The sequence below is a fragment of the Tachypleus tridentatus genome, chromosome 13, assembly GCF_004210375.1.
Source record: "Tachypleus tridentatus isolate NWPU-2018 chromosome 13, ASM421037v1, whole genome shotgun sequence".
In the NCBI taxonomy this organism is placed as follows: domain Eukaryota; kingdom Metazoa; phylum Arthropoda; class Merostomata; order Xiphosura; family Limulidae; genus Tachypleus; species Tachypleus tridentatus.
Genome location: NC_134837.1, coordinates 42,649,816 through 42,670,048, shown reverse-complemented (window position 1 = coordinate 42,670,048; position 20,233 = coordinate 42,649,816). Strand labels below are relative to the sequence as shown.

At 34.9% G+C, this 20,233-nt stretch overlaps 1 protein-coding gene across 1 annotated transcript in view; it reads right to left on the bottom strand.

Moving 5' to 3' along the window:
• The window catches only part of LOC143236121 (NACHT domain- and WD repeat-containing protein 1-like), a 75,762-nt gene extending 59,007 nt beyond the window's left edge, over positions 1–16,755 (bottom strand). Inside the window, exons 1-6 of the mRNA XM_076474394.1 lie at positions 16,721–16,755; positions 10,020–10,257; positions 9,656–9,824; positions 3,159–3,358; positions 2,406–2,724; positions 1,419–1,561 (exon numbers count right to left, since the gene is read on the bottom strand). Of these exons, the coding sequence (XP_076330509.1) occupies positions 1,419–1,561; positions 2,406–2,724; positions 3,159–3,358; positions 9,656–9,824; positions 10,020–10,257; positions 16,721–16,755 (1,104 nt within the window). The remainder of the gene's footprint in view (positions 1–1,418; positions 1,562–2,405; positions 2,725–3,158; positions 3,359–9,655; positions 9,825–10,019; positions 10,258–16,720) is intronic.
• Positions 16,756–20,233: the final 3,478 nt, after the last annotated feature.

Below are 20,233 nucleotides of genomic sequence, written 5' to 3'. Positions count from 1 at the left end.
AATGCAGGAAGAGACCCAGCCAGTTCTTACAACAGAAAAGAGTTTTTACTCTGAGATTTTACAAGCAGTTTCTGACTCCAACTTAAGTTTCTGAATGTGTTTACACACTGGCCAGGATCAGCTAGTGATGTATGTGTATGTAAAAAACAGCCCAGTATTTTCACACTCTGTTTCACCATCAACTATAAATCTTCATTCACGTGGAGATAGTGGCTACCCATTACATTAATTTCATATGGTGCCATAGAAAGACTATGGGAATGTCACAATACAGAAAAAGCAATATAATTTTAGGCTCAGTCCCACACAAGTTGTGACTGAACAAGCACTCGACTTGTTCAAAAATAGATTTAAATGATTAAAGTACTTGAACATGATAAAGGTAGAACTGATACCTAAAGTCACAATATTTTGCACAATATATGCATAATTCAACAAAATAATGTTTTTATGGATGATGACACTCAACTGCTACATATTGAAAAAAACAGGTCCAGTTACCAACAAAGAAGCTATTGCAAAATGAGATTTTCTGCCAACCACTTTTTAGTACCATAATAAAATAACTGCTTTGCAAATGTGGCCTGTTATATAAACAATTTTAACAGATTTCTGAAGTGTTGTTTTAATATTTAATTAAGCTTTATTACAATTATTTAAATATATTATTTTGTGCATATCCTGTAGTAAAATTCAACTGTTAACACTACCAAAGTGAAAAAAAGTTGTCACATGAATAATGATTAAAACCAGTGACATTTAACCCATTAGCATAAAAAATTTATGATAGGTATAAATATTATAATATTAAAATATAATGTACAATACAAGGAAAAAAAATGTCAAACAAATTTCTTATATTAATATCATTATTTTAGTATAACATTTGTGTTTCCTGATTTCCATTTTAAACATAAATTTAAAAAGAAATAAAAATAATATCAGTTCTGGACATTTTTCTTTGTTACAACAAATTGTAACATTGCATCTGTAAGTCTGTATATTTCCTGCAACTTTTCATGTTCCCTTAAATCTTTTTCATCTTTCTCTCTTTTTTCTTATTCTTTCTTCCTTTCTTCTAAGAAATTAGTAAATCAGGCACTAGGTTTCTGTTCTTTCTTTTCATTTTGCCAGACTTGCAACTTCTATTAAAAACAAAGGGGTATGTGTGTCTTTGCCTTGATCAGTTGATATTAATGGGTCTGCAATTTCTGAATTTACTGGGTGGGTGAAACATGGGGTTATTGAGATTGATAGGTAACTGGCATGTGGACTTGAAGATACTTTATTCCCAGGATCATTCAATAAGTAAAAAAAACAAAAAACTTGCAGTTTCTTCTAGCTTTTCCTGTTTCATTATTTATGTCTTTATTTTTTTTTCATGTTTGAAGAATATTTCTCCATTTTTTATCACATACTTCTCCATTTTTAGGAAACCTTTTGTCTTTTTTTCCCACCTTACTCCACAATTTTCCTTTTGTACCTAGTGGAATTTCAAACAAGTCTGCCATGTCTAACCATATGGCAATAAGACACTCAACAGCCATAGTGGACCATTTACCTAAATAGCAGTATACAATTTGCCAGTGATCAATTGATATTCTATTTATACTACAATTATATATTTTGTACTGATACACTCACACACACATAACTATGTTCTACATATTTAAGTTAAAGTATCATACTTATGACTTCATTATTTATATTTCTTTTCTGACACATCACATAGAAATATTTGGTTATGTTTAATTTTTAATAAATGAAAGATATAAAAGACAAAGAGATAATTTGTTCCACGGTTTTTGTACATTAAAAATTAAATTTTTAGAATATCCTGAAAGAGTAAGAAATCAGCATTTTCAGCTCTTTACACTTTACACTAAACATGGTGAAATAATAATTCTTCTGGTCCAAATTGTGAATTATGCTACCACAAAACATATATAATAAAAACAAAAACAGGCACAGACTAACCTATTTTAACATAATCTGCAGTTTCACTTTCAAGAACAGCAGTGAAATTGACACTTTCATAGTTCAAATTCACTTCTTTCATGCCAGTCACCGTGATTCAAAATACAATGAAAAATGAGATTACTGAGGTTTTGGTTTCCTGATCTCACTTGTAAGCAGCTTTACTTTCCAAAAATTACAGCTTCATCTCTACTTTTAGCATGTATACTTTAAGAACGTTTTTCAAGTATTCTGTTCTGTGGTTTGGTTTATGAACACACTTATAATTAGAATTTTAAACAAAGATTTGTTTTCATTGTTCACTTGTTTTTTTGTTTTTTTTTACTGTTCAAGCTCAACTTATTCTCTACTTAACATTCTCTGAGTTTAAATTTTTTTTTAAATACTTATAACTACCTGTAATACATCAGTGTACTTGAATAACATACAACCTGACTGCATGTACTTCATCTTCTGTTCATCAGTCATCACAGACTTTAGTACTTTTATCATTTCTTTTGATTCTTTTCTCCATTGGTCCATAGCTTCTTGCCGTTTGTTGTGACAGTCACCAATTATTCCTGGAAGGTAGTCACTGATTGGCTGCAGTACATAACAAGGCGGTATCATGTTCTCGTTGATGAGATACCACTTGTATAATAACTCTTTGTCCTCAGAATTTGTCACATTTTTGGTGATAAACTCAAAATCTGAACTGGCAATATTTCTAGGCAAATCTAAGCACTCTAGTTGTTCATTCAAGAAAATCTACAACAAATACCAACATTTAAACTTTACTTATTTTTATTCAACAAAATAAAATATCACAAAAATATCATTAATATCTTAAATAAACGGACAAACCAGAATTTCTGTAGTGATTTTCGTATGTCAGTTCACTGTTCTGTTTCAATGAAAAAGTGAAATGACACTGTTGTTATATTAACCTTGTAATTTTGTCAGAAACTAAAAATTCTAAGTGAATGTTCAAAAACTTCCATTAGGAAAATACACTAATGAAGAAAGAAAGTAAAATGTTATTGACTGATGAGTTTTATCTTTAACAAATCAGCCTAAAAATGAATAAATATTATATATTAATATGCTAACAAAAAATTAAAGATTATGTTTTGAACACTTCACAGATTGAAATACCTAAAACTTAAACTAATAAATAGTTAGACACAACTAACAGAGCTTACCAAAACTATGAGGTTTCCTCTTTTTCTAAGGTCTTTCAAAGTGTTCAGACAAATTTCTCTGAAACTGTGATCATCTAGACAATCCCCTGGCACTCCCCAGTGTAAATCCACAACATTTAGCTCATAATCATTCCTGGCACAGAACAATCTTAGATCTGGAAAGACTTTCTCCATCAATGCTAACCTTTCCACTTGACTGTCTGTGATAATACAGTTCATATAGTTTAGCCATTCTGTACTAAAAAAAACACAACAAAATATAACAAGAATTTAAAATTAAAAACGTCTACATATTCTGCGTAAAATGTTGAAAGAATTACAATTGTTTATTCATGTGATTTTAAAAAAATTTAAAATTTACATGTACGATTTAGTAAAGGCTATCTTGTGCTTGCTGTCCCTAAATTTGAACTGACACACTGCCTTGTACACTTAAAAAGAAGTTGCTTATTATGAGAAATTGAAAGTAAGCCCCAAAACTATGGTCTCTGTTACCACAGGAAAAACATTACTATCAAAATAGAGCTCTAGTGACAAAAAATGGATGCACACAGTCTTAGACAAAGAGAAGGTGAAACTGTTTGCCAGGGTCCACCTTGACAAGCAAGTGAGAGGTGTCTGAAGTTACCTCTCAATAAACCTAATGTTTGACTGCTGACAAGAAATGTAGAAGTCGTTAACACAGAGGCTGTTTGCAACAGTAGGAGGAAGTTGTTTGGTGATACCATTGCTATTAATACTAAAAAGTGTGACATTCAAAACACAGCTCTGAGGGACCCCAAGTTCCTGTGTGAGGGATTGAGACAAGGTTAAACTCACATGGTCCTAGAAACTCCAGTCAATTAAAAAGTTGCAAGTAAAAAAATGGTAAATGAATACATGACTCATATAAAAGGAGGGTATGCAAAATACCAAACTTCCATGTATGAGGTGTGACAGTTATGGTTTAAGTGCATACTGATATGTATTATAATAAAAGCACAAATTATTACTCATGAAATATTAATTACAGTAGTTTTGACTAGAAAGTCTTAATTCTGATGAACTTGGTCAGATTTGTTATTTTATGATGCCTGTAAAGAAAACTTTACGAGTCTGATAACTCATCAGTGGTAGCATTTTACTAGGCATTAGCTCCAGGGTAGTTTTTGAAATTAAAATGACATAGTTATGAAGTAATTAAAATTTGGAACTGGAGGCAATAGATATAAATCAATAATTTGATATGAATAATCAAATACTTGGATATGAAGATAAATATGAATATCAACCTGTCAGGAATTGTTTGAAAATACAGTGCATCTTTTATTTTCATTAATATTAATGAGAGAAAATATCAATTTTGACAGTGAAATATTTAACAGGTAGAGAATTTTCATGGAAAAATAAGAATAGTGGAGAGATTTATATTATGTGTTACAGAAAACATAGTTTTACCTTTTGTTTGTAATAGGATTAGTGCAAGATATCTTACTTGTTGTGAACTTAAAAGGTTGATAGATGAAATTATGACTAATATGCAAAGTTCAGAAATGTCAGCTTAAATATCACAACAAATATAAATTTGGTTTACTCAGTGCTTTATCTGGTTATAATAAAATATTTTCAATCATATAGGCTGAAATATTTAGAAAAACACAGTTTTTTAAATATTTTCTTTACATTTCAATAAAAAATACAGTGTGTAATATGCATGAAATTGTAGGCTGTAAGTGTAATAGGTTAAGGCAGAAAGTAATGAAACCTTGAAAATCATGCCATAGCTCTAGTACTAAACTTTAACTGAAATAAACGTCTTCCAGAAAATACAATGAAAATGTTAGCAGATCTTAAAGATCAAAAACAAAGATTAGCATCATCTAATACAAGTTAGCTTATGTGTAGAGGATCCAGTTTGGCAGTCTTTGTTCATTCCTTTCCTACTAGAACCACATGCTGTTTATGTAACAACTGGACAATACTGGAAGAATGGACCATGATCAAATGATAAGCATGTAGACCATTGTCAAAGTGATGGTAACAGAGGGCAACATGGCTAAAAAGTGAACGGTCTAGTGAAGACATAATGAGGTTTTTGGATCAAACAGCATATGCATGCCAGGGATGTGTTCTAAATGCTATTTCAGAATTAGCACATATGAACCCATTACTTATTCAGCCTCTTAAGGGAATTTTTAAGGGTGGTATTGGTTTTAACCAAGTGGTAGTGATCACCTTTCAACCTATACACCTGGCTGACCTATCGTCCAACTGAAATTCTTTTACCTTGCATTTTCAAATCAAACTTTTGATGTTCGAAATTATGTTCTAAACCAAGCAAGTCATTTTGTCTTCAAATAACTAATGATGTTTTTTAACCATTGTGTTTCCTTTTTCTGAAGATTGCAATGGAGGGGGAAAAGTATGACTATAATAATAAGTGAAAATCTGCCCAGGTCTTCCTCTTCAATCTCAAACTAATGTTATAGATTGACAACACGGGTCCAGTCCAATTTACTTTTAATGTACAGGTTTATATGGGTGGAGATGAATCGCTTGCTGACATATCTAACTTTGAAGACTTCACTGTATCAGATGAAGGATTATCTCTGGGATCTCCACAAGGGAGATGCAACAATTTTCAATCTCCAATTGGTCAAAGAAAGTCAAGATCATCTTTTTTGTACCAACACTGGTGACTGAAAGGCTAGCAGACTCAACCCTTCTATACAAAACACACTTTGCTGATGGCACAATGATAAACAATATCTTTCTCAACCCCTGTGGGGGAGGAGTCCAGATGATCACTGAGGTAAAAATGCCCATTTACCCAGTGCCTACTTAGTAGGTGCACAACCAAATTAAAAAAGAAAAAGTATCAGATGTGAACTCACTTCTAGCACAACCACTAAATCTCAAAACTGAAAAAGACATTTTTGGAATTTAAGTCAACCAAAGAGTTGACTGAGAATAGTTTTACCCCCAAAACAGAAGAGTTCAGCTGCAACACTGCAGGTCATAATTGCAATCACCACTAGTCAAGTAGTCATACATCTCAGATCAGTAATATAGGAGTCGTTGCCATCTCTGGCACCAATGAAACCAGCTTAAATAAAACATAAGATAAATGAAGAGCCACTATCTCAATGGTACTGTTTCTTTAACAATCAGAAAGCAGTGGAAAGTATAGATCAGCATCAAAGAATAAGAAGATGGACCACTGTATACCTTACTGTAATCAACTGTCAGTTCCAATTAACATACCTAACTTTATGATACACTTAAGTCTATCAAAACTATTTTTAACTAGTCACCAAATTTGCTGCTTTCTCATATTTTCTATTCTACTTTACTATGAACATCTAACAGATTTTTAGATGATGATTCCCATGATAAATATCTAATAGTTATTTTCCACAATTTTTAATAAAGCCTAAGTGAAAGTTATGACAATATTTGAGAAAAACTAAAAATAATCTATAAAATTCAACCTCAGTTGAAAATATAAATATTTGAAACAAGTTAAATAGATTAAAGATATATAAAATTTATAGTTTTTGCAATCTTTTCTTCCAATCACTTTTAGCCTAAACAATGGACAACTACACAGCCTACATCTTCCACCATAAAGATGTTACAATCTAGAATGCATCTTTCAAAATTATGGATGTCTATCAAATATTGCCATCCTTCTATAAAACCACATAAACATGGCTTATTGAATTCTGGGTGCTAGGCCACCATGGTACACAAAATCTAAGCAGCTGATAAATAAGTTCCCAGAATGTAGGCTCTTAGCTACTGAGACACAAATGATTTGGTTTTAAAGTGTGCATGGGCTTTATATAATTCTAAATCATATAGAAAAAGCATTATGAACATTAAATTGTGCAAAAATGCAGCATGCACATCATATGTATATCAACTTGCATAAAGTTGAAACCTGTATAGGGATATTTGTCAACCACTGAACAAAAATATACAAAGAAATAGCATGTAACTGTGGCAATTAAAGGATAAATAAAACATGCAGTTATCCAATTTTCACAAAATCACACAGATTTAGGAATCTAGTATGCAGAAGAACAAGTTTAATGATTTGTTTCATTGGAACAAAATATACAAAATAAGTTGTTGAAGACGAAATAAAGTAAAACACTATTCACTTAGGAAGAAGAATTATAAATCATCAAATAGTAAAATTATTGATTCATAAAGTGAAATTTAGTAAAATAGATTATTAACTATATTATTCTGTAAATAATTAAGAAAGACTGTCTTTCATTAAAAATGGAAAATAACAAGAAAACACAACAGGCACTCTGAAGATGTAATAATGTAGCAAACAAACACGAGATTTCAGTACAAAATTTTGATTCTTTCAAGTCAGAGCTGAATCTGTGTTCCCTCAAAACAGAAAATAATCTTCCCAAAAACTGCATGAAACTATCACATTTTTTCACTTTCTAACAAACAAATAAGAAAACAAGAATATCAAATTAACTTTACTCCATGTGACATGGTTACAGTGATGATGCAGTACTTTGTACATACCATGTCAAGTAGGATACAAACTTTACTCCATGTGACATGGTTACAGTGATGATGCAGTACTTTGTACATACCATGTCAAGTAGGATACAAACTTTACTCCATGTGACATGGTTACAGTGATGATGCAGTACTTTGTACATACCATGTCAAGTAGGATACAAACTTTACCCATGTGACATGGTTACAGTGATGATGCAGTACTTTGTACATACCATGTCAAGTAGGATACAAACTTTACTCCATGTGACATGGTTACAGTGATGATGCAGTACTTTGTACATACCATGTCAAGTAGGATACAAACTTTACTCCATGTGACATGGTTACAGTGATGATGCAGTACTTTGTACATACCATGTCAAGTAGGATACAAACTTTACTCCATGTGACATGGTTACAGTGATGATGCAGTACTTTGTACATACCATGTCAAGTAGGATACAATACAATTATTTCATGAAAAAGTAGAGAGATCCTGTGATTAGACTCTGCTATAGAAAGTAGCACTTCAGGCTGAACTTAGAACATGACCATGATCAGACTTAGGATGCTATTAATTACAATTAAAAGGTAAATTAAATATTAGTAGGCAAGAAACATAAACAATGGGAAAGTGAACTGTATAACAGTAGTACTTGGATAACCTCAGCATCAATATAAAGAGCATCTCTGAGCTTCAATATGTCAGATTTAAAGTACCTGGTTTGGTAAGTAAGTTTATTAATGACTGAAATTTGTAATAAACACAAGAATGCTAATTCATAATTAGCAAATATTTTGTTATTTAGAGTGGTGCAAAACAAAATATAAAAACAATCACAAACAGGAAATGTTGCCACACACAAGGTCATGAATTCAATAAAGATTGGTTTTAATATAACTTAATAACTGAAGTTAAAAAACAGTAATATGTTCATTCATTTAAAGTGAAGATATTCCACTGTTTTCAATTAACATAAACTTTTAACTTCCAAATAACACTGTACACAGTGAATATGGTACTACCTAGGATTCAGTTATAGATTTTTAAGGCAATGATTAATTGTGAAAAAGTAGGAAAAAATGTTATAAAGAAATCTGAGAAAAGAAAACAGGTCATTTAAGGATTTATGCAGAAAATAATGTTACAAATTTAAATAAATATTCTACATATTGTTTTATTTTTTATTTCATGTAAAGCTACACAAAGGTTATCTGTGCTAACCATCCCTAATTTATCACTAAAAGACTAGAGGGAAGACAGCTAGTCATCACTACCCACCAACTCTTGAACTACTCAACAACAAATAGTGGGATTGATTGTAACATTATAACACCCCCATGGCTGAAACAGCAAGCATGTTTGGTGGGATTCAAACTTAGGAGTTTGTGAAGTGCATTTACTTACTACACACTGATACCAAAAAATAATTCAATAAAAGACAAAATACCAATTATTTTATAGAAATTAAAGTAGATTACTGCCTTTTTTGGTAGAACCCAGTTAAAATTATATTATTGTTTTTTGTATTTCTTGATAGTTCAATATAAAGAGTATATAAACAGTACCATTAACATGCAGAATACTTGATATTCCATATACTGTGATATCAAGAACATTTCACTACTGGTTACAGTTAACTCTCTGCTACGAAATTTAACATGACCATCAAAACCATCCCCTTTATAGCATGGTAAATTAAAGGTGTACAGCATAATCCTGCCCAAGCCATTTGTGTTTGCTAGGGCAATGGTTCCAGGAAGCTAATTCTTTGACAATGTATTCTGATATAATACTAAAAAAAAAGTAAATAATAATAATTTCTTTTATTCTAATTGAAAGTTACAGCAAACTGAAGTTAGAATTCAGAATTTCAAACAACCTAGTGTAACAAAAAGAGGCATATTTTTACCAACAATACCACAAGAGAAAGCATACTTATTACAAAATATTTTAGTTAACAAGAATTTAAATTACATCATACCATAAAATTCTGCACATATGTAGATATTAATCAGTTTCACTGGCGGTGGGGAAAACTCTTCAAATATACGTCCAGTCACCAAGCAACTGATGCTGGTGGGTAGATTCTGTATGCTAGGACCACCTTTAAAACTTCCATGTCCAAAGGACTGCTGACCTTCTCCAGAAGTCTGGGAAGTGTCACAATGTTTAATATTCAGTTTAGAAAAATCTATATAATGTAGATTTTGTCAGTCAAAACCAAATAAGTCATTTCCTTAAACAAAAAAAATAATAAACAGACAAGAAATACATTTCGTGCACATAGTTTGTTTTTTTATAATAATAATAAATTTTTCATGAAACAAAGCATATATAAGCCTTACATGTAGTACTGGATCACCTAAAGATGAAACTGAAGACAAACGTTCCATTTCGCATTCCTCATCCAAAACTCTAAATGGTTTTGTTTTAATATTAGTACTTGAGGAATGAACAGTTTCCACATGTGAAACAAATGTTGGGCATGCCCAATGATCACAACTGGAACTTCCAATATCTTCACAGGTGTGTTGACTACATCCAGTGTCCTCAGCTGAACTGATTTCAATATGCTGACTTCCACTGTAAAAATTTCCAATCAAATCTATAATAAAAAACTATGGTAACAATATATTTTGTTTGCTTACATAGAATATAAAATTTTGGGAGTATACATGTTATGCAAATTTTCTGGATGTTGTTGTAATAAATATTTCATGTTAACATTTTCAAATAAACAAATAACAGTCCCATCTACTTTCTTGTAAAAGCAGGGTGCCTTGATTTTCCTTAAGCAACATTGTGAATTTCAATTTTGCCCTTTGTCATTTCAATACGTTGATAATTGTTTACACATATGAATGTTTAATGCAGATTCTTATGTTGGTAAACAATGGATTTTACATTTTTAAAATTCATAAAATTTCATCGATATTTTTGTCTAAAAAGTTGTTAAAAACCTATATTTGCACATCTTGTTTCATGTAAAGTATATTTATACATATATAATTATAACCCTATATTTCCAATTTAAGTTTGTTTATTAAGTTATTATGTTACCTGTAATATGTAAAACTACAGTTAAGTAGTTTAATAATCCAGAACTTCAAGCATGATTCCTTTTCTTCTGCAAGTGAAATGATTAGACATAATAAAATTCTTAGTCTTTCAGGTGCAGATTTATCATATTATCATACATTTGTCTAGATAAGTGTCCAGTGAAAAAAAAAATCAATATATTAGGTCTCCTATAAGTAATGTCCAAAAATTTAATACAGAAAGTGCATCATCATTTCTGTCCTTATAGAACGCTTTAATGACTAAAATATGTAGTAGGACATGTATAAAAATGTTCAAACAAATAAAAGAAACTAACACAACTCCACTTTTTCAGATAATTAATCAAATAAACCCTCATGAAGATGGACGTGTCTGAGGAACACATTAGGTATATAATGCTTTATGAGTTTAAAAAAAGCAATAGTGCAGCAGAAACTACACGAAACATTCAAGGTGTTTATGGTACGGAGTCACTCTATGAAAGAAAATGTTGAAGGTGGTTTCAAGGTGTTTATGGTACACCTTGATTTGAAATTGTGCTGTAACCTTAGAAGTAAGAAGCTTAATTCAATCCATTCAACAGTTCACTGTCATCTGCAACAGCTTGGAAAGGTGTCTCTGGATCCCACATGATTTGAAAGAAGCCAACCTTAGAGTAAGAGTGGACTTTTGCACTTCTCTGCACTCTCGTGAATGTAATTTTGGACAGGTAAATGACTGGAGATGAAAAATGGATATGTTAAGTACTGCAGACAATGGCTCAGTGCAAGTAAAGTGGCTAAAGCACAGCCCAAAATGGACCATCACACTAAGAAAGTATTGTTAAACATTTGGTGGGATATTTTTTATGTGATCCACTTTAAGTTGCTGCCACTTAATGTAACGATTACATTAGACTTCTATTGTTAATAGTTAGAGCATTTGAATGTTGCACTGAAAGAAGAGAGGCCTGTTCTGATCAATTGTAAAGGTGTTGTGTTACACCAGGGTAATGCATGGCCCCATACAGCAAGGATCACACATGCAAAGACTGATTTGGTTTGAATTTCGTGCATAGTTACTAGAGGGCTATCTATACTAGCCATCCCTAATTTAGTAGTGTAAGACTAGAGGGAAGGTAGCTAGTCATCATCACCCACCACTAACTCTTGGGCTACTCTACAACTAATGAACAGTGGGATTGACCGTCACTTATAATGCCATCACAGCTGAAAGGGTGAGCATGTTTGGGGTGACAGGGATTCGAACCTGCAACCCTTGGATTGTGAGTCGAGTGCCTTAACCACCTGGCCATGCTGGGCCCTGAAAAGATTGAAGAACTAGACTGAAAAACACTTCCATATCCTCCTTATTCACCAATCCTTGCTCCATCTGATTATCATCTATTCCAAAGTTTGCAGAACTATCTTGATGGAAAAGAGCTTGGAACATATGAAGATGTCAAATCTATCCTCTCTACATTATTTTCCTCCAAACCCCAAGAATTTTATAGAAGTGGCATTCAGAAGCTTGTGAATTGTTGGCTGGAAGTAATTAATAATAATGGAACATACATTGTTGATTAAATAACATTAAAAGCATTTGAAATCCTTTCCCTTTTTCTGAACCTAAAATCGAACATTACTTAAGGGGTGACCTGATGTATATATATTTAGTTTTTATAAAAACCTAAAATTACAGTTGAACAAAATTGCAAAGGTAATGAATTGAATCAAATAATACTAGAAGTTTAATAATTCATGTGATACCTGATGTTGGCACACTTTAGAGTATTGAATTACTATTCATTAATCTTTTGTGCAGTGTATAAAATTAAGTAGGCTCCAAACTAAATAAAAAATAAATATGTACTTTGTGCTGAAAACAATAATTTAGTTTAAAACATTATTAGAAATAGATTTTTTAAAAACAAATAATTACAAAATACAATAATATATTAAAAGTGACATAAGAGGTAACTGTCTAAACTAATTTTGTATCTACTAATGGCATGTTGCAATTCCATAGCTCATCTACGCTAAAATTGTGTAAAATTAGCATCAAAAATAAATATACATAAGGTTGAGTTTGTTATATTGCAATAATTATGTATATGCAAGTCAGCATGTCCCACTTACACCCACAGCCAACATAAGTTACACTGACTCACAGTGAAATGCTTGTACAAGAATTGTATTTTGATATTGTTTAGTTTTTCGTCAAATACTATGAATGTGATGTCAATCAAATATTGATCTCTTTTGGAAAGAATGTGTTACAGCCATTTCTAAAGTAAGACATTCATACACTCAAGTCATAAAGATGTATTCACATTGGGAATTCAGAATTTTACAGATGTGGATATCCTTTTACTCAAGAACATAACAGAGAAACATGAATAAATGTGGGCCATCATCGACCGAAACCTGTAACAAGTCGGTTGTTCACTTGGCGTTTAATGGCGCAAAGCAACAAGGCTATGTGCGCCAAACAACCGGTATAAAAAGTAAAAGTGAAATTGCTATAAAATGTAAAAATTAATCAAGGTACAACGAAACAATGTTAAAATTTCAGAGAAGAGATTTAAACATAACTAAAACGGCTAATAGATTGTTAAAACCTAAAAACATAAGCAAATTGTACAGTGTCACCATCGCCACCGACACTTCCCAAAGTCAGAAGTAACCCTGTAGAAATGATGTGTTTAACAGGAGAGACCTGAGCTAGTAACCTAGCAAGTCAGACGTGCCAATATCTCTGCCAACATGCTATTTAGAACGAAACGTTCATCCTCGCCAGTCAGACCGTTAGTGCCGCCGGTAATCGTCAACGGCCTACGGCCGAACCTCACGCCGTACCAAGTCGCCACGTTGATCGCCCGAGCCAAGCCTCGGGCAACCATCGAACCGTCCAGGACCCGTATTTTACGCGGGGGCGGAATCCTCATCCAACCAGCCACTACTGCAGACCAAATTTATCTGTGCCAGCCATGGAACACTGAATTTAAAGTAAGTTGTTCCCCCACTAAAAGTCCAGTCAATCTTTATTCTGTATTCCTCAGGGGCGTCGACCCATCAATTCAACCAGAAGAAATTAGACAAACCATAGAACCCCAAATGCAAGCCAAGGTATATGCAGTTCATCGAATTTTTTCTAAGAACAGTAACCATCCCACGCACTTCATGAAGATAGTGACAACGTCGAAGTACAGTGCTGACTGTATTTTACGTGACGGCTGTTATTATCATATATTTCATTTTAGAACCGAACGCCCACATCGACGACCACTCAATAATGGTTCAAACAAAGCATTCAGATATCGCAAACAAACAACGGAAATCTTCCAACATGAAACTACCAAAATACCGCCGAGTCCAGATCTAATTAGAAGAAACATGAAGACAGATTCAGACAACTCGACTCAGAAGACGACAACTCCCACTCTTAGCAACACGCCAAGTTCCAGTAGTTCAAGAAAGAAAAAGGACAGTTCATGTCAGACTTCAATCCCAGTTCCACAGAATTCAACAACCAGCCAGACTCAAACCATTACCAAGATAACCATCGACGCGACAGTACAAACTGAAAAACAAACTACCTCCACGCAGAAAACTCAAACCAAAACCTCGAGAAGAAACAAAGCATCACAGACCAGCGAAGAACAACTCACCGAAGAACAGCCAGTAGTTCCACCACCGAGACCACGTTTTTCAATTGCACCAATAGGCTTCAAGTGTGTAAACAAATTCATGACGAAGTTACCACCTGATCTACAAGTCTGCAGCTAACAGTTTCCACCTATACCACCAACATAGTTCATCAGTTTCTTTTTTTTTTCTTTTTTTTATTTCCTTTCTCTTCCCAGCTACTTCCGGGCACGGTCTGGGTAGATTATTCGGCGCCCAGGCCGTGAAAGTGGGTTTTCTCGGGGTACTCCCGTTTCCCCCCACAGCAAAATCTATGGCATCGGACCTGTAGGTCCCAGCCTCATTCTGAAAAGGGACGTTTACCCAGTCACAGGGTATCAAATCAATCATAGTAAATTTTAAAAATCAATTCGCCAGCTGCCAGTGTACTCCGTCCTCGAGCCAAGGTCTGGCTCACTTCACTTTCGCTGCTCTCGTCCAGTTCTCCCGTCCTTCCTCTCACTCACAAATACCCCACTCCATTTTTGAAATATTAAAAATAAAGTAAAAATTCCATGGATATTTTAAAAAATTTCTCATGTAAGGGGACGAAGAGTAACTACAACGTTCCTGAACACCCCAGTTGGAGAGAGAACTCTTCTGATTTCTCTCTCTCTAAACTAAACCCCTGCCACGTTAGTTTGCGTTTGCGTTTTGTGTTTAACATGATGTCGCCGCTCAAGGTCGTACCAACGGCACAACAATAAAACATGAGCTATTATGACCTGAATGTCACAAAACTACGTATTGGTATATAAGTCCCAGATAAAATAAAACGATGATTTAAAAATCTGTCAGCAATGCGTCGTATAGCCAGGGCAACTTCATCCTTTCGATTCTTATGGAAACAAGATAGCCAAAGAACAACAGAAGGTTTGACCTGGAAAAGCTTGTTTTCGCGTTGCTTACACCAAGTCGACTGCCAACTGTTGCAAAACCGAGCCTTCAAGAGAGAAAAGATGGATAGAAGTAAAAGATAAAGAAAAATGGGCCAGTCATTTTTGAGTATCGACAAGAACAGAGTGAGAACTAAGGTGAAGCGATTCCATAGCCAATAGAGAGCTAAGAGAGTCAATATAAATAGTACGATTGGTGACTGCATAGCTGTTACATGATCCAGGATAAAAGGAATGGCATACAAATCGGCAGTGAAGACTTAAACTGTAGAGAGGACCTGTGAGCAGCCACTGAGCAACAACAAACTGTGGCAGAGCTCACAGAGTCACCTGATTTTGAATCATTTGAATAAACGGGAATAGAAGAATCGTTCAAAAGATGGTTAGCAAATAAAAGATGGTACTTCCAATTGGGTGTATTCACCTTTCTCAGATGATTCAAAGAAAGGTCATTGACCGTGTCTAGATGAGCTTATCAGTGGAGACAGCAACGTCATCCAAGGTCAGACCCAATTAAGCCAGCTATGTCTGGATACAAAAGCCAAAAGGAAGAATGGTATACTGTCTTTTCCAAAAGAGTATAGCCAACTGAAGGAAGATACAACCCCAGGTGGAATACTGTTGTAAGGATAAAAGTTTAGAAGCATACTGAAAATGAAGTTACAAACTGTTGCAAAACCGAGCCTTCAAGAGAGAAAAGATGGATAGAAGTAAAAGATAAAGAAAAATGGGCCAGTCATTTTTGAGTATCGACAAGAACAGAGTGAGAACTAAGGTGAAGCGATTCCATAGCCAATAGAGAGCTAAGAGAGTCAATATAAATAGTACGATTGGTGACTGCATAGCTGTTACATGATCCAGGATAAAAGGAATGGCATACAAATCGGCAGTGAAGACTTAAACTGTAGAGAGGACCTGTGAGCAGCCACTGAGCAACAACAAACTGTGGCAGAGCTCACAGAGTCACCTGATTTTGAATCATTTGAATAAACGGGAATAGAAGAATCGTTCAAAAGATGGTTAGCAAATAAAAGATGGTACTTCCAATTGGGTGTATTCACCTTTCTCAGATGATTCAAAGAAAGGTCATTGACCGTGTCTAGATGAGCTTATCAGTGGAGACAGCAACGTCATCCAAGGTCAGACCCAATTAAGCCAGCTATGTCTGGATACAAAAGCCAAAAGGAAGAATGGTATACTGTCTTTTCCAAAAGAGTATAGCCAACTGAAGGAAGATACAACCCCAGGTGGAATACTGTTGTAAGGATAAAAGTTTAGAAGCATACTGAAAATGAAGTTACAAGCTGTGGAGATTAAGAGAAGGTTTGTGGGATTCATTGTACAAACTATGGACTGGAAAGTGTAGAAAATTCCTGTGCAGAGTTCAAGTCCTAAATGGTGAATGGGGTTAAGCATCTTCAAGACCAAGGGTCTGGCAAAACCACAGCACAAAGACCCATAGTCCAGTTTGGATTGAATGAGGGAACAATAAATTTTGAGCATGGAACATCGATCTGTTCCCCAAGAAATTGAAGAGAGGAAATGGAGGGTGTTAAACACCTTCTTATATTTGACACATAACTGCTTAATGTGAAGAATTAAAGTAAGCTTATGGTCAAGGATAAGCCTCAAGAACTTTACCTCAGGGAACACGGGAAGAACAACATAACCGAGATGGAGCTTGGGATCAGGGTGGGTGTACACCTTGTTGGTGGTAAAAGTGTGTGCATATGGTTTGAAGAAAGAAAAGGTAAAACCATTCACTCTGGTCTATTTAAACAAGTGATTGAGGCCAGTCTGAGACTTTCACTCAATAAACTTCATGTTCAACAACTAACACAAGACATGTAAGTCATCAACCTAGAACCTGTTTTCAACAGTAGGAAGAAGCTGTGTAGTGATAGCATTAACCTTGATACTGAAAAGTGTGACATTTAAGACACAGCCGTGAGGGACCCAAGTTCCTGTGGAAAAGAATGAGAAAGTGTCAAACTCGCACGGACTTAGAATCGCCTATCCAATAAAAGCTCTCAATAAAAATGGGTAAATGACCATGCAACTTTAATGAGTGGAGGTCCCAAAAATGCCATACCTCCACCTAAATAAGCCGTAAATAGGTTAAAAAACAACAACATGGAAACAAGATGTTTCCTTTAGAGGAAGGTTTTTTCTTGATTGACCCAATTAGGTGGTCCACAGTAGAGAGCTGTCAGTGGAACCCAAGCTTGGTTAGTGAGAGAAGGTTCTTTGATTCGAAGACAAAACCAAAATGAGCATCAATCATCCTCTCTAAAACCTTGCAGAGATAGCTATTCAAAGCAATTGGATGATAATTAGAATGAATCTTGAGATCCTTCCTGGGCTCAGGAAAAGGGAGGATAATAGTTCCACACCAAGCATTGGAAAAATCATTCACCTTACAGATCAAGATTAAACAACCATAAGAATAGCAAAAGAAGCAGGAGAGAGATGGCACAGCATCACATAGCGAATTTTATCAAGTCCAACCAGTGTAGTGCTAAACTGATGAAGAGTAAGTTTGATTTCTACCGATTATAATTGTAGAGACACTTGATCTGAATGAAAAGAGATGATCACTCTGCCCGAGAATATATGGCCAAGAATTTGGGAGAAGAAACGGAAATGCTGGATGCATGAGAACAGCTCTCACTAAGAGTATCAGCAATGTTCTGTGCAAGTTCCTGGTTGTTGAATAGCAAGATGGAGAGGGATATGTGATTTTGTAACTGGTAGTGGACGATTTGCTAGTTGTAAACATAATCCAAGATTTCTTTTGGTGTTGATGCCTGACCTGTTGAGCGTGGACATGGGCCCACTGAAAAACAATCCAGTTAGAAAGTGAGGGATACTGTCAGGAGGTATCCCAGGTTCTTTTCTTAGCCTTCCATGGCTCCTGGTAGTTAGGATTCCACCATAGTCGAGGACACCATGGAAAACATGTCGAACAGATTAAGCAGCCGCCTGGACAATATAGTCAGTCATTGCTACCATGCAGTCGTCTGTTGCTGGCAAACAGATGACAGCAGGATCAAGTTCCAAGACAGCAATGAAATAGGGTCAGTTGGCCTGGTTCACTGAGGCATTGAACCAGTCTCACTCAAAACAATAAAAATTATAACCAACTCATAGGTCACTGTCAACTCTCCAAGAAAAGTGAGAGGAAATTGAAAAGAAGCAGATAGAAAGATCAATGACAACAAAAACTGACTAGGTACATGAAAATAAGTAGAAGATCTACAATTGAAGAACGAAAGGTTGTGATCCAAGAGCATACACAATACAGAATGACCTTACCCATAAATATAAGCAATACTCCAGAGGAGAATATGTCATTTAAAATCCCGTGGGTTTAAAAAGGGAGATGGAAACTGTTCAATGAGAGTATCAAAATTTAATTTATCACAAGTCTCTCCAGGAGACAGGTAGAGAGAACAAACAGTGATGGCACGACCCAAGGAAACATTAATGGGTACAGCCTTCAAAGGTGTATTGAGCTACGAATACGAGCTGGTCGACTAGCATTCATGCATTCGTCCATCACACAACCTGCCATTATGTTATGAAGAAAACATGCTAAAAGATGACTGTTGGCAGGTTTCAGAAATGTTTCCTGTAATGAAAGACTCATAGAATGATAGGAATTAATCAAGACTTTCATGTCATTCAGATTATAATAGAAACCACAACAATTCCACTGTATCAAAGTAGCCATTTTTATTTAGGTGGAGGAGAACTGGATGGAGAACACTTCAGTTTATGACCACCCCATTTTTATATATTAGAAGGGAGTCTGTTGACTTCTGTGGATCCTGTCCTGGGTCGAGTGGGCAGGTTTCTCTTAGTAGATATAAATTCTAATAAGTGAGGGCATAAACAAGTAATCGTTATGCATCTCAGGGCCAAAGAAGGTGCACCCAAACAGACACCGGAATCTGAGGCTGAAGGATTGGTGGAGACAGAGATAGGAGTAGCTGTTGAATTGTAAACTCGATTGTCCATTGAGGTCAAAAGACTCTTTGCATGATGGGAAAATGGCTCTGTCTGCGCATTTACAATAGTAGTGGAATTTAGTGCAGTAGTGTACGTCCCAAATGTAGCAGTGGACAACCACTTTCGAGCCTCGAGATAAGAAAAGTTATTAATGATCTTTAACTGATGTACCTCTTTCTTCTCCACCCGTCTGAGGAAAGAACGAAAATTAGAGGGGTGAGAGCTACTACAATTAACAGAGTGAGGGTCAATTTTGCACTCATAAGTGTATTGGTCTATGTCACCACAATGAGCACACCTCACAGAATTACAAGTTTCCTTCAAATAACCGAACTGCTGACACTGGAGAGGGTTGGAAATATGTTACAGTTTAAATAACCTGCCATGAGAGTGACAGGTGGACATGGTGATGTAAATGTCAAAATTAGAACACTGGTAGGCAACATAATGCTGTCCTTACAATTTGAGTTACACCTCACTTTAGAACTTTCTTGGCTGAAGAAACCAGCGAGGATAGAAATGTTCGTCAAGTCCCTCTAAACAATAACTCCTCTTGAGGAATTCAATGTAGAATGGGGAATAACCTCAAAAGGTGTATCCCCAATGGCCTTAAAATTCAAGAGAAATTCACTGTGTTCTGGGGTAGATGTTTCCACCGAGATGCCCCTAGAAGGTAGTTTCTTGATTGATGTAGGGAAGTCATCAAGCCCCCTAATCCTTTTAAATAAAAAAGTGGAGACATTTACCTTAAAGTTTGTTTGACAAAGTATGCAGCACAAGAAAACGAGGTACAGGTGTATAATGAAGTATAGACTGGTGTTCAGAGTCTTCAAATTTGGATCGTGTTTGTTGTTACAGTTTTTTTGAGGATTTAGGGATCCATAATAAAAGAAGAAAGATTCAGTGCACAATGAACCCACCAACCAC